Below are 13,682 nucleotides of genomic sequence, written 5' to 3' on the forward strand. Positions count from 1 at the left end.
TATTGTGTTTCTCTATCCTCATATGAAATTAAGTTTACAATCTGAAAATAAGGCAACAGTTTACTATTTTAATATTCCTAATAATCTTATTTGAGGACCAGTGAAATAGCTCCATGGGAAAGGTCTGTGGTGTGCAAGGATGGAAAACTAACCTTGATCATCATATTAAGAGAATCAAAAGTAGAAACTGCAAAGTTGTCTTCTGGTCTCCACATATCTGCATCGGTCCTACAAACCCATAATCACATTGCACACACACCATAAATCTTTGTCACAAAATAAATAGTAGTGCCATTACATTACCTGACATCTCTGGATAATTTCCTGAGAAGGCTATTCTTCAAGATAAAATGCCAAATGATTAACTAATGGAGATGGGGGAAGCATGGAACATCAGTATATATGTACATATATTTATATACATATACGCATAAAACATCAAGCTACAGTACGAGATACACAGTTGAATGTCGATTCTCCTACTTTATTACGTCTCTACCAGATAAACAAAAATACTGTTTTTGAATACACACGAGATCATTAATGTTTCTTATATTCTCTTCTATAAGCATTTTAATATTGACATTGGTAAATTGTATTGACAAAACAGTCAATGCTGGGTGTATATCATCTACATTTAGACTTGCACTCTGGAGATAGACACATGAGGATCATGAGTTCAAATTTATCCCTGAATCATTACTAACATCTAAGCAAAACTGAATAAGAAACAAGAAAATCTCAAGGAAATTTGAGAATTTGTGGAAATAAGAAAAACAAAACCAGGAGCAACAACCCACCACCATTTCAGACACTCTTACTTGAAAAGTATGATCACACACTGCCTGATATTTAAATAAACAATGGACCACTTAGATGATGGGGATACCATTCTACACATTATAGTAGAAAAATACCTATCAATAAGAAAAAACACAATAGATTAACAAAAGTTACAGAAGAACTATAAGGACCACAAAATAAACTTCACTAAATGGATCTGTCACACATGTAGCACACTTTAGTATCTACCTCAAATGTTTCAAAATAGAAACCATAATGCAGTGATCTCTACCATCAGTCTTCAGTGAGCATGGTAAATAATTTACTTCCTTCAAGGCTATGATGAAAAATAAATGATACACTACTTTTTTTTCTTGAAGCTGAAGACAACTGTGATGTCTAAAGTCTTTACAAAATCAATTTCAGAAATAGACCTTTCTTCTGTGTGAGTTTATCCCTATTTCCTGACTTTCAATTGATACAAGTAGGCTTTAAAATATTTAGAGCACAATAAACATGGCTGGGCAGTAAAGAAATGTTCACTCCCAGGACCAATGTCTGATTTTTGACAACCTCCTGTAATTTCTGCTATAAAATCCTTGGGTCTAATATTATCAGAAACCAGCATGCACATTCAAATACCCACACAAAAACACACTGATATCACATAATCACAATTAAAACAACTCTTTAAACGTTTTCACTCATGAAAGTTTTTCTCTTGTAAGAATTCATTCCTATAATAAATAATATTATTTATTATTAACTTAAATAAATTAGGTTAAAGCACCTAATGACTTATAGAACTTTTCTTCATCATGAAGCAATCAGGTAGCTTTTGAAGTCTGAGAAATCAAGACTTCTATGTTAATGGAATCATTTGGAAAGACTTAGGAAATGCTGTCCTGCTGGAGGAAATAAGCCACTGGGAGCAGGCTTTCCTAGTTTACACTCTCTGCTTCCAGTTGTAGGTTAAAGACTTGAGTTCTTAGCTTCCTGTTTTAGCTGTCATGTTAGACACTTGTAGCCATGACTCTTTCTTTCTTTTTTGAGAATGTGTTTCTCTGTAGCTTTGAAGTCCGTCCTAGAACTAGCTCTTGTAGACCAGGCTGGCCTCAAACTCACAGAGACCCACCTGCCTCTGCCTCCTGAGTGTGGGATTAAAAGTATGCACCACCACTTCCCAGCTGCCATGTCACTTTCATGGTGATCCTGTATCCCTCTGGAACCAAAGGCCAAATTAATTTTTATAAGTTGACATAGACATTATTTCACAGCAACAGAAAAAGAACGAATATAAATCAATAAAGTTTCACACCTAAATCAGTGATTCCATTTAATTGAAGAGAAATATAAAATCTAAAAGGGTTACAATATTGTTTACATTCATAGTGCAAGTGTTACAGCTCTGGAGGGAAAGTTATCCTGTCAGGCTATACCTACAACTAAGAAAGGAAGGTAGTCTGGATATCTACAGCTGTGTGGACAAAGAAACCCTAATTTGATGTGGGAGTCCCCCCTGTGTGCTGTGATTACCATTAATGAATAAAAACCTGTCTTGGCCTGTTAATAGGGCAGAACTTAAGTAGGCAGGGAAAACTGAACTGAATGCTGGGTGGAAGAATGACAGAGTAAGAGAGATGCCATGGAGCCACCAGAGACAGGGGTTGGGATTTTTACCCAGTAAGTCACAGCCACGTGGCTACACACAGATTAATAGAAATGGGTTAAATTAATATGTAAGAGTTAGCCAATAAGAAGCCAGAGCTAAGGGGCCAACCAGTGATTTAATTAATACAGTATTTGTGTGGTTATCTCAGATCTAAGCTAGCTGGTGGCCGGGAACCAAACAAGCGACCTCCCTAAATCACTGATTGTTAGAAGTCAGGTTATACATATAGTTGTGAAGGGAAGGTATCCTGTGATGTGGGATTCCCCTCTGTGTGGTGTGAACATGTTTTATTGCCATTGGTTAATATAGAAGTTGCTTTGGCCTACAGCAGGGCAGAATATAATCAGGCTGGAAGAGATATATAGAGTAGATAGAGTAAAAGAGATGCAATGTAGTTGTTGAAGCAGAAAGATGCCAGAACAGAACCTTACTGATAAGCCACAGCCTTGTGGTGAGATTAATAGAAAAGAGTTAATTTAAGATATAAGAATTAGTTAAAAGAATCTTGAGCTAACAGGCCACAGTGTTGTAATTAATACTTTCTGTGTGACTATTTGAGTCTAGATGGCTACAGAAACTGCCTGAGCAGTCTCCAACTACAATTCTGGATTTCTACAGCTGATAGGAAAGGTACCCTGACTGTTATTAAGTCAGGCTATGCCTGAAACTGTGGAGAAAAGGCATCCTGAATAGTTATAGCTCTGAGGAGAAAGGTACCCCCACTGTCATGTCAGGACATACCTACAGCTGTGAAGGGAAAGTATACTGGATACCTACAGCTATGAGAAAGAAATCCTGACTGCTGAGAAGTCTGGCTATAACTGAAGCTGTGAAGGGAAGGTAGCCTGATACCTAGGGCTCTGAAGAAAAAGGGGCCATGACTGTTAGAAGTCAGGCCATACCTACAGTTCTGAAGGGAAAGTGTACTGGACACCTACAACTATGAAGGGAAAAGGTATCCTTGTGGAGGCCCAAAGCCATTACCCTATTTCTGCCTTATCTGAAGGTCAAAGTTTAAGGTTGCTCAAAATTGTTAACAGGTGTGGCTATACACCCTGACCTAAGGTGTGGTTGTTTTGTGTTTTGGACTTTAAGAAAGCCCACAGAGGTTAAACCCTGCTCCTTGAGAAAAGATGAAAGAATTCAAACATACTTCTGCTCCTCCTTTGGAATTAAGAGGTTTGACCTAGGGAATAACTGCCGTTAGGATACTTGGTCTAGGGTGGGTTCACTGCCTGAATAACAGAATGTTTTTCTCAATAATTAAGGACTTGATGGCTCAAAGGATTGAAGCAAGTAACTGTTCTAGTTGTCTTTTGCATTATGTTAAAGCAGTCTTTTGTCTTCTTCCCCTTGTTGTATTGGGGTATAAAAGTATATGAAAAATGAATTGTAGGCAGATTTACAGTATTCACTGGAACTCCCTCCCAGTACTATCCTATGACTTTTTTTATTATTTTCACTTATTTCTTCAATCTCTTTACTTAATTTCTAATCACCATGCTCCTACCCTGGTAAGTAGTATACCTGTCAAAGATGGTCCCTGATATATACTGACTTTTGGGAAGTCCGGCTATACCTGAGGCTGTGTTCCAGTGGGAGATGTTCTCCCTAAAGAATGTAGCAATACTGCTCCTCTCAACACAGCTGGGCCTTGCTTCATTCTGCTAAGACAGCTTCAAAGCAGAGACGGTCATTCCTGTTCTGCTCCACTTTCCTAAGGGAGTTTCCTAGCAAGAGGTGTCCACTGCTCCTCTGTTCCACCCACTAGGGAGTTTCCTAACAGAGATGTCAATTTTTTTTCTCAGCTTCAACCCAAATTGTTAGTTCTCTGCTTCACTGGAATTAATGGGAAACTGTTGCAGAAATGTTGCAGTCTCAGGTGAAGAGTGAAGAGTCATTACTTCTGCTCTGCTCCTTTAAGGGAATCTGCCAGGAGAGGTGACCAAAGCTTCTCTGTTCCAATCCACTACAAAGTTTCTGATCACTCCAGTGAAAGGTCTTCACCCAAAACTCATTCAAGAAATTCATTTAGAAGGGAAGAATCCAGGAGAGGGACTGCCTCTGCCAGGGAAGAAATAGGCAGAAGGCAACTGAACATGTACAGAACTTATATAGTACTTCTTAGTGGCAGAGTTTTCCCAGGGAGAAGATTCTCATGGTGGGAATTGGTTAAATGATGGAGGAAGATTATCTGTCAAAGTGTTACTTTTATTGGTTAATAAATAAACTGCCTTGGTCTAATAGGTCAAAACATAGGTAGGCGGAGCAGACAGAACAGAATGTTAAAAAGAAGGAAAGTGAGGCAGTCGCCATGCTTCTCCTGCCCAAGATAGACATGGGTTAGAATCCTTCTAGTAAGCCACCACCTTGTGGTGCTACATAGATTACTAAATATGGGTTAAAACAAGATGTGAAAATTAGCCAATAAGAGGCTAAAACTAATGGGCCAAACAATGTTTTAAAAAATACAGTTTTCATGTAATTATTTTGGGGGTAAGCTAGCCAGGGTCCGGGCAGGAATGCAGCCCACTCCTTCATTCTACAGTTAAATGTCAATCCCTGATTTTGAACAATGCAGAGATTAGCCGGATTTCATGCTCAGATGTTGGTAGAGCTCAAGCTTAGGGATTAGCTGGTTTTATGCTCAGTTGGTCAAAAGTAGAGTGTGTTTCTTTGGCTCTTATTTCAGGGACAAAGTGTGTTTTTTCACTGGCCCCTTATAAACTTTTGAGTCTGGTTTCAGGATCAGGTGTTTCCTTTATTGACTCCAGATTCAAGAACAAACTGTGTTTCTTGGTCTTAGTTTTAGAGTCAGGATACGTATCTTTGACTCCAGCTTCAGAGTCAAAATTATATATTTTACTGGCTCTGGTTTCAGGGTCAGGATGTGTTTCTTTGGCTGGCCCATTTACCCTACACATAGGTCTTCATAAATTCACAAATTCATTTTAACAAGAGTTTCTAAGTACAAACAGTATAAAAAGGATTTCATAATGCTTGAAAATGTTGTTAACATTGTCAAATTCATTTCTAGAGAAGAAATAGTCTTGTATTTTAGGCAAAGAATTCTTGTTCATTCCTGGCTGCCCAGACCAAAAATAATCACACAGAAACTATATTAATTAACACTGCTTGGCCTATTAGCTCAGGGTTCTTATTAACTAACTCTGACATCTTAAATTAACACATTTCTATTATCTTGAATTTTACCAAAAGACTTGTGATTTACCAGTAAGATTCCAGGGCATCTGTCTCATTCAGCAGATACATGGAGGCAGACTCCACTTTCTTTTCTCCTCTATCTCTGCTTAGAATTCCTATTTGGCTCTATTCTGCCCTGTCATAAACTTTATTATTAAACAAGGGTAACAAAATACATTCACAGCATACAGAAGGGAAACTCAAATCATTGTGTAGCTGATTATAAATGCTTTGGCTAAAGATCTTACTAAATACTTTATAATAAGAAGTCTTCAGTATCTTTTCTAGGTAGTCAATGTCTATTGTAATATACAAAGACTTTAACAGATTGTTGCACATGAAAATTTCTCTCGTATATAAAGTACAAAACTTTATCACATTGAATACATTAATAGGGTTTTTCTGCAGTATGATTTTTTCTCATGATTTAGATTATTCATACATGCAAATGCTTTACCACACTGATTACATTCATAGGGTTTTCTCTCTAGTATGGCTTCTTTCTTGACTTTGAAGATGACTGTGCTATGCAAAGGCTTTACCATGCTGATTATATTCATAGGGTTTCTCTCCAATATGTTTGCTTTCATGTGTTTGGAGACTCTTGCGACATACAAATGCTTTACCACACTGATTGCATTCATAGGGTTTCTCTCCAGTATGGGTTCTTCCATGTATTCGGAGATAACTGGGCATTGAAAAGGCTTTACCACACTGATTACATTTATAGGGTTTCTCTCCAGTATGGGTTTTATCATGTTTTTGGAGACTACTGTGATATACAAAGGCTTTACCACACTGATTACATTTATAGCGTTTTTCTCCACTATGGTGTTTTTCATGTGTATGGAGACTATTGGGCCATAGAAAGGCTTTACCACACTGATTACATTCATAGGGTTTCTCTCCAGTATGGGTTCCTTTATGTATTCGGAGATAACTGAGCTTTGAAAAGGCTTTACCACACTGATTACATTCATAGGGTTTCTTTCCAGTATGGGTTCTTTTATGTCTTTGGAGACTACTGTGACATGCAAAGGCTTTAACACACTGATTACATTTATAAGGTTTCTCTCCAGTATGGGTTCTTTCATGTGTTTGGAGACTAATGTGACGTAAAAAGGCTTTACCACACTGATTACATTCATAGGGTTTCTCTCCAGTATGGGTTTTTTCATGCGTATGGAGACTACGGTGATATACAAAAGCTTTACCACACAGAGTACATTTATAGGGTTTCTCTCCAGTATGCGTTCTTTCATGACTTTGAAGATTACTGGGATGTGCAAAGGCTTTACCACACAGAGTACATTTATAGGGTTTCTCTCCAGTATGCGTTCTTTCATGACTTTGAAGATTACTGGGATGTACAAAGGCTTTACCACAATGATTACATCTATAAGATTTCTCTCCAGTATGGATTTTTTCATGTGTTTGGAGAGTACCGAGATATACAAAGGCTTTACCACACTGATTACATTTATAGGGTTTCTTTCCAGTATGGCTTCTTTCATGACTTTGAAGATGACTGTGTTGTGTGAAGGCTTTACCACTCTGATTACTTCCATAGGGCTTCTCTCCATAATGGCTTCTTTCATGACTTTGAAGATGAGTGTGCTGTGTGAAGGCTTTACCACACTGGTTACATTCATAGGGTTTGTCTCCAGTGAATGTTCTTTTATGCTTTTGAAGATGACTATGATGTGAAAGGGCTTTACCACACTCATTTCCTTCATAGGGTTTCAATCTAATATATGTCTTTTCATACCTGTGAAGATGACAGTCACATGCAAAGGCTTTAACACATTGAGTATATACAGAAGTTTTCTCTCTAGTTTGACTTTTTTCATGCCTACAATGATAATGGTACATGTGAAAGCATAACTACATTTAATACATTGTTGAATATTTTTATCTGTATAAATTAACTTTCCAATTTAGTCCTATTTTAAAGAAGAATTATATGTTAAGGTTTAGTCACCATGTCTACAATCTTGTTTTTTCCCTTCATTAAGGCTTGCTTTTCATCTTTGAAGATAACTGAAAACAGTCTTTAATACATGGTTTACATTTACCAAATCTTTTTTCCTGTGTGACAATTTCATGTATTTGAATAGAACTGAAAAAACTCAGAGCTTTACCACTCTTATTGCATTTATAAAGTTTCTGATACTCTGAGTGATACTACATTTGCTAAGTGAACTAGGACAAACAGAAATAGTTATACAGTTTTAGTAATCATGGTGCTTTTCTGAAATGTAAGCTTGTTGATATCTTAGCAATGACACTAGGAAACCAATTATTTGTATACTTGCACATCAACTTCAACAAGGATACTAAACATGGGGATTGCTACATATATTCTATTTGTTCTGAGAGAGAGGTATGTTATATCTTTTAACATCTCTATGCTCATGTGGTTTGTATCCAAAGTAACATATGATATACTTAGTAAATGAAGAATAACAAATATAAGGTTTCCACATTTCAAGTTCACACAGTTTGACTCTCTGTCCTCATAGACTTGTGGTATCTGGATTAAGGCTTCTCCACAACAGCTGCTCCTTGATTTCTGACTCTAACTGCCCCCTCAATAACTTAACACAGTCACAAATATATGGGTTAAACTACTTCTCCTATGGACTACTAGTGTAATAGAGAGTTTTACAGATATACTTATCACCTTTTCAACATGTATATCTTTTATAATATGAATAATATGAAATAAATGAATTGACAATTTTGCAGAGTAGCTTTCATTGTATTATGATTCCAAGGGCAATATAGGTTAAGACATTGTTTCCTTGACTTCTTTCTTAAAATAATGACGTGCAAATACAATTCTCCCATCTGAAATTAAGGTATACGATTTTGTGAGAATTAAAAAATCATCAATGCACTTTATTATTTACACTCTTGCTTTGGTTTCAAACATATAGGATACATTATAAATTCTTCAGAGGTACATTTGTGTCAGCTTATAAGTGAAAATTACCTTTCATGTCTTCTAGAACTTTGACAATGTTCTTCAATATTATGTTCTCCCCAATTGTATCCTAAAATATAGTGCCAAAAAGTGTATGTTATATATTAAAAATTGTAAAAATTTAGTTACCATTTGAAACCTTACAAGCATGCCTGATTTATTTACCCCTTCTTCTTTCTCAATCATATTACAAAAGAGCATCATTAACCAATGAACAATTGTCCCCTTATTTGAAACATGAAAGATAATTCTGCCTTACCTATAGTAGTGAGGTTTCTGTAGGTCTCCACCATCACATCTTTGTAGAGACTCTTCTGGGAAGGATCCAGCAAAGTCCATTCTTCCCAAGTGAAGTCAACATGCACATCATCATAGGTCACTGCATTCTAAAATATCCCATACATGTGCACAACAGAAAGTATGATTTGACAACACTGTAAATATATACTTCTCTGACAGTATAGTCATATAAATCTGGTGCTCCCCATACTTATTCCATAACATAGACACCATAATTTAATCACCAAGTCACTTTAATTAATAGTTTCTGTCTAATTATTTTCAGGCTGAGCAGCTGGGATCTAATAAGCAGGCTTCCCACAACAAACTGGTGCCCACGTGGACAACTAAAATCCACTTAAAATCTTAGAGAGTTTGGAAAGGAATTCTAGACACTAAAAAATGAAGTTCAGCCACATTTATTTCCCCAACTGAGCTTTCCTTACTGGTGACATGCTTAGGCTCCTTTAAGAGAGGTTTTCCTGATTTAGAGGTAGCAGAAGAAAAGCTGCACCATTTTGAAATGCCAGTTTTTTGGGCCATGCTACCAGCATGAACTCTGACTCTTTCCGAATGACTGCCTATGGGGTCTGTTAGTAGATAGCTAGTGGCAACTTAGACTCCATGTATGCCTAAAAATGGGGTAATGGGCATTGCTCTCAGAGGCAGCAAATATGCCTCTGCCGTGTTGGACTGTGTGGAATAAGCATGTAGGTAATATTTGCTCTACCAATGGCACAGCTTAAGTTCATAAGAAGTGCTTACCATTTTAAGAAGTGCTCCTGAACAGTACAGAATTACAGATACACAATAGGACAGATTCATACATAAAAGACCTCTAAATGAGACACAGTGTGTTTAAAAAATGTACAGAAGCCTGGAAGAGAGAAAAAAAATAATATAGAGAGTTATAAAAAGAAGTAAATGGTTTATAAAAAATTAAACAAAGTCTTTAAAGAGAGAGCATACAGACATTCATAAAGTAAAGAAGTAAAGATAATAAAATAAATATTAAAAAAGTAATAAAATTAAATAAGTCATGTAAAGATGGACTATATACAGAGTGTCTGGATTATGTATATTATTGTGTTTTCTTTGAATTTTTTGACTGTAAAGGAACTAAGTAACCAACATATATACTTTAAAGGTAACATGTCTTCAGAATTTGGGTCTAAGGATTTGTTGCTTTGGAAAAGAGGTTCGTCTTTTGTTTCCACAGAGGATGAGAACCTGTGGAATCCTTGCAGACTAATGTAGTTTGATGAATCAAGGCCACCAAAAAGGTCACTGTGAACGCCCCCCAAAAATTACTTCACCAAATAAAAAACAGGAAGCAGTTTGGAGAGAACTATACCCACATTCCCAAATACTGTTCATAAATGTTTGTTTAAATTTAAAGGGGGATATGCTATAAAGATTTGCATTGGTATGGATCTTGGTTTATTGATACAAATTTAAGGTCAATTTTATTATATGTATTTGCTCTTGATTAAGGTATTGTATTTGTGCAGCTCATTTAAAAATGTAATGTATAATTAAAAATATAGGTAAATAGAGAGTCATCTATAATAGTAATGGTCAAGTTTGTAGTCATATTAGTTAGATTTTCTAGATGTACAAAGATGCATTTCAGATAGATAAGGATTCTTCAACTCTTTCAGAGTCTTTCAGAATATGGCATTTAAAATGTTTTAAGAGCTTAAGACATTTTATGACAATGAAACACATCTGCTACTGGTGGCATCAATCTACTCCGAAAAGATGATGGGCATCAAAGAGGCTCCTTATGGAGTTTGTTAGCCATTTGGGCAAGAAACTGCTCGATGAACTGGAACTGCAGGACCCACAGAGAAATGACTGCTGAACTTGCCTAAAGGTGAGATGATTCTTCGGGGTTCCTGATTCATGAAGGAGTCTGACAGACATTCTGCAGACACAGAAGACAGCAACTAATGGACTTTTCCATTGCAAGGCAGAACAGGTCTTCAAATGTCCTGCTTCATAGAAATTCTGCTGGATACTATGATCCTGTGGGCTGAGCATTGGATGCCCCAACAACAAAGAAGAACTTTGGGTAACTGCCTGGGCAATTAGATGTCTCTGTCATTTCTAGAGTTTTGGAAGTTGCTTACAATATACTTCCTGTTTACTTAGGTAATATTATATCTTTCTGGGTCTTTAATGGAGTTGAAATATTTATACTTATAGTTTTCTTTAGTTATAATAAAAGATAAAGTAGATATAAATATGTAATTCTTGAATGATACCTGTTTTGTTATTTATAACTTTACTATGTTAAAAATTACAAGCTTCCTTTTCATTTAAATAGAAAAGGGAAGGTGATGTGGGATTCTCCTCTGTATGCTATAATTATCATTGTTTAATAAATGAACTGCTTTGGGCCTATAGCAGAGCTATATGGCAGAACTTAGGTAGGCAGGCAAAACTAAACTTAATGCTGGGAGGAAGAAGAAGGAGTCAGAGAGAAGTTATGTACCTCCACCAGAGTTAGTTGCTGGGAACTTTACCCAGTAAGCCACTGGGTATGCGATATGCAAATTAATAGAAATGGGTTAAATTAAAATGTAAGAGTTAGCCAATAAGAAGATAGAGCTATGAGACAAGCATTGATTTTAATTAATACAGAGTTTGTGTGATTATTTCAGGGCTGAGCAGCTGGGAACAAACAAGCATCCCTCCTTACTATATCATATCACATACCCAATGAGCAATTTCATCCACAAAGGCACCTTCTACTAATGGTTTCACAAGCAATCAAATGAAAGTTACCAAGAAGAGGCATATGTTAAAATAAACCTTCATATCTGGAAAGGTTTTCACTCAATCAATTACATTTTGACCTGGGTCACTACTATAGTCTCATGATCATCCAGGAAGAAAATTAATTTAGTCACTTCAATGATAATCATAGCCTGCAATAGGTCCTACACTGTTCAAATGTTCAAAGTCTCTTCTGATACTCAAGACAACCACTTGACAGTGATTTGTTGACAGAGGTTTCTGTTCCACTCAGTCCCACAGTCATTCAGTACTAAAGGAACACACAGAGGAATACATTAATTATAAACAGGTTGGCCTATTAGCTCAGGCTTCTTACTAACTAATTCTTACATCTTAGATTACTACATAATTCTTGTCTGTGTTGGCCACATGGCTTGGTACCTTTTATCAGTGAGGCATTCTCATCTTGTTTCCTCTGTGTCTGGGTGACAACTGGAGACTGAGCCCTTCCTCTTCCCAGAATTCTCCTGTTCTGGTCACCCCACCTATCCTTCCTGCCTGGTTACTGGTCAATCAGCATTTTATTAAACCAATACAAGTGACAAATCTTTACAAGGTACAAGACCACTGTCCCACAGAAAGTAACATCTTGTAAATATCGGAAAGCAAGGTACATCTTTCCAACGTACAATGGTACAGAATACCATTCACACTCCAAAATAGAGAAATGGAGATGTAGTGAGGAAAGATTGAATCAAGACAAGACTGAAGCATAAGAAGACAAACATCAAATCCTGTAGCTCTGTCTCAGATGCACAGGGCTTCAGTTTCAAAGGGCTTAAATGACCCTATTCCTGCATCTTCTCATACATCTCTCTTTGGTTACTTCTACTCCCTATATTCAGCTAGTTCTCCATAGAATATGTCTTATAGTTTAGGGATCTCAGTATCTTCTGATATCAAAATGCAACCTAGGCTGTATCAAAATACAACCCTTGCTGTTGGGGAATATTATTATTGTAAGATGAGTTATATTTATTTATGCTGTGAAACAATTGATTCAATGATGCAAATATGAGTTGCATTTGTTTAATTCTGTGAAGCTGTGGTCCTGGGCTGGTCTAAAATACCTGTTTGGCTTAATGAATAGTCAATAGCTTGGTAGGAAAGAATAAAAAGTGCTGAAAGGCAGAGAGAATAAATGGGGAGAGAAATCTAGGAGGGAAAAAGGAAGGATGACCAAGAAAAGAAGTGGAAGGCATGGGCCAGTCACTCAGCTACACAGTAAGCCATAGAGTAAGAAGAAAAAACTGTATACAGAATAGAAAAAGATAAAAGCCCAGAGGCAAATGGTAGATGAGACAATTAGTTAAGAAAAGCTGGCTAGAAACAAGACAACCCAAGACCAGGAATTTATAAAAAATAATAAGCCTCAGTGTATGTCATTTTTTGAAAGCTGGGTGACAGGCCCCCAAAAGAGTAAAAACAACAACAGAAATAGGTTTCATCTCACAGCTTTATGAAATAAACTCTCACAATCTCTTCACTGGGTTTCTGACTCTGCCAAACATGGATGCCAGTAACAATGTTGAGTTATAACCACAAACTAAGAACCCATTACCTTAAATTGTGATTCTTTCTTGTTTCCAGAACCAGCACATGATGAGTGGTCATAAAAAGTTTAACTTCTTAATTGACAGATACTAACATACTTGGACCACAGGTGTTGAGGTTTTGAATGAAATTGCTTCCTAGGACTAGGAATTACTTTGCATACTCCTTACATAAATTGAAGGTTTATGTGGATGGAGTCTTATTCTTGGACCACCTTGCTATATTTCCATTCCATGGCAAGGGTCTTCTCTATAATAGTAATAAACTTCTTGAAAATCCCTGCTTGTTTCAGTAATTGGCTGCCACCTGAAACTATCTTTTCATTTTCATTAATTTCAGCCCCAAATGTTTTCTTTTTACTGTAGACCTAAATGAATCATCAGGAATAAACATCCAACTGAT

At 36.6% G+C, this 13,682-nt stretch overlaps 1 protein-coding gene across 1 annotated transcript in view; it reads right to left on the reverse strand.

The window, feature by feature from the left end:
* Positions 1-468: 468 nt before the first annotated feature.
* The window catches only part of LOC148120727 (uncharacterized), a 31,636-nt gene continuing 18,422 nt past the window's right edge, over positions 469-13,682 (reverse strand). The window contains exons 2-5 of the mRNA XM_087909626.1: positions 9,690-9,801; positions 8,905-9,031; positions 8,655-8,715; positions 469-7,427 (exon numbers count right to left, since the gene is read on the reverse strand). Coding sequence (XP_087765752.1) covers positions 6,185-7,427; positions 8,655-8,715; positions 8,905-9,031; positions 9,690-9,749 — 1,491 coding nt within the window. The 5' untranslated portion in view covers positions 9,750-9,801 and the 3' untranslated portion in view covers positions 469-6,184. The remainder of the gene's footprint in view (positions 7,428-8,654; positions 8,716-8,904; positions 9,032-9,689; positions 9,802-13,682) is intronic.

Source organism: Myodes glareolus, chromosome 9 (genome assembly GCF_982192425.1).
Source record: "Myodes glareolus chromosome 9, mMyoGla1.1, whole genome shotgun sequence".
Lineage (NCBI taxonomy): Eukaryota > Metazoa > Chordata > Mammalia > Rodentia > Cricetidae > Myodes > Myodes glareolus.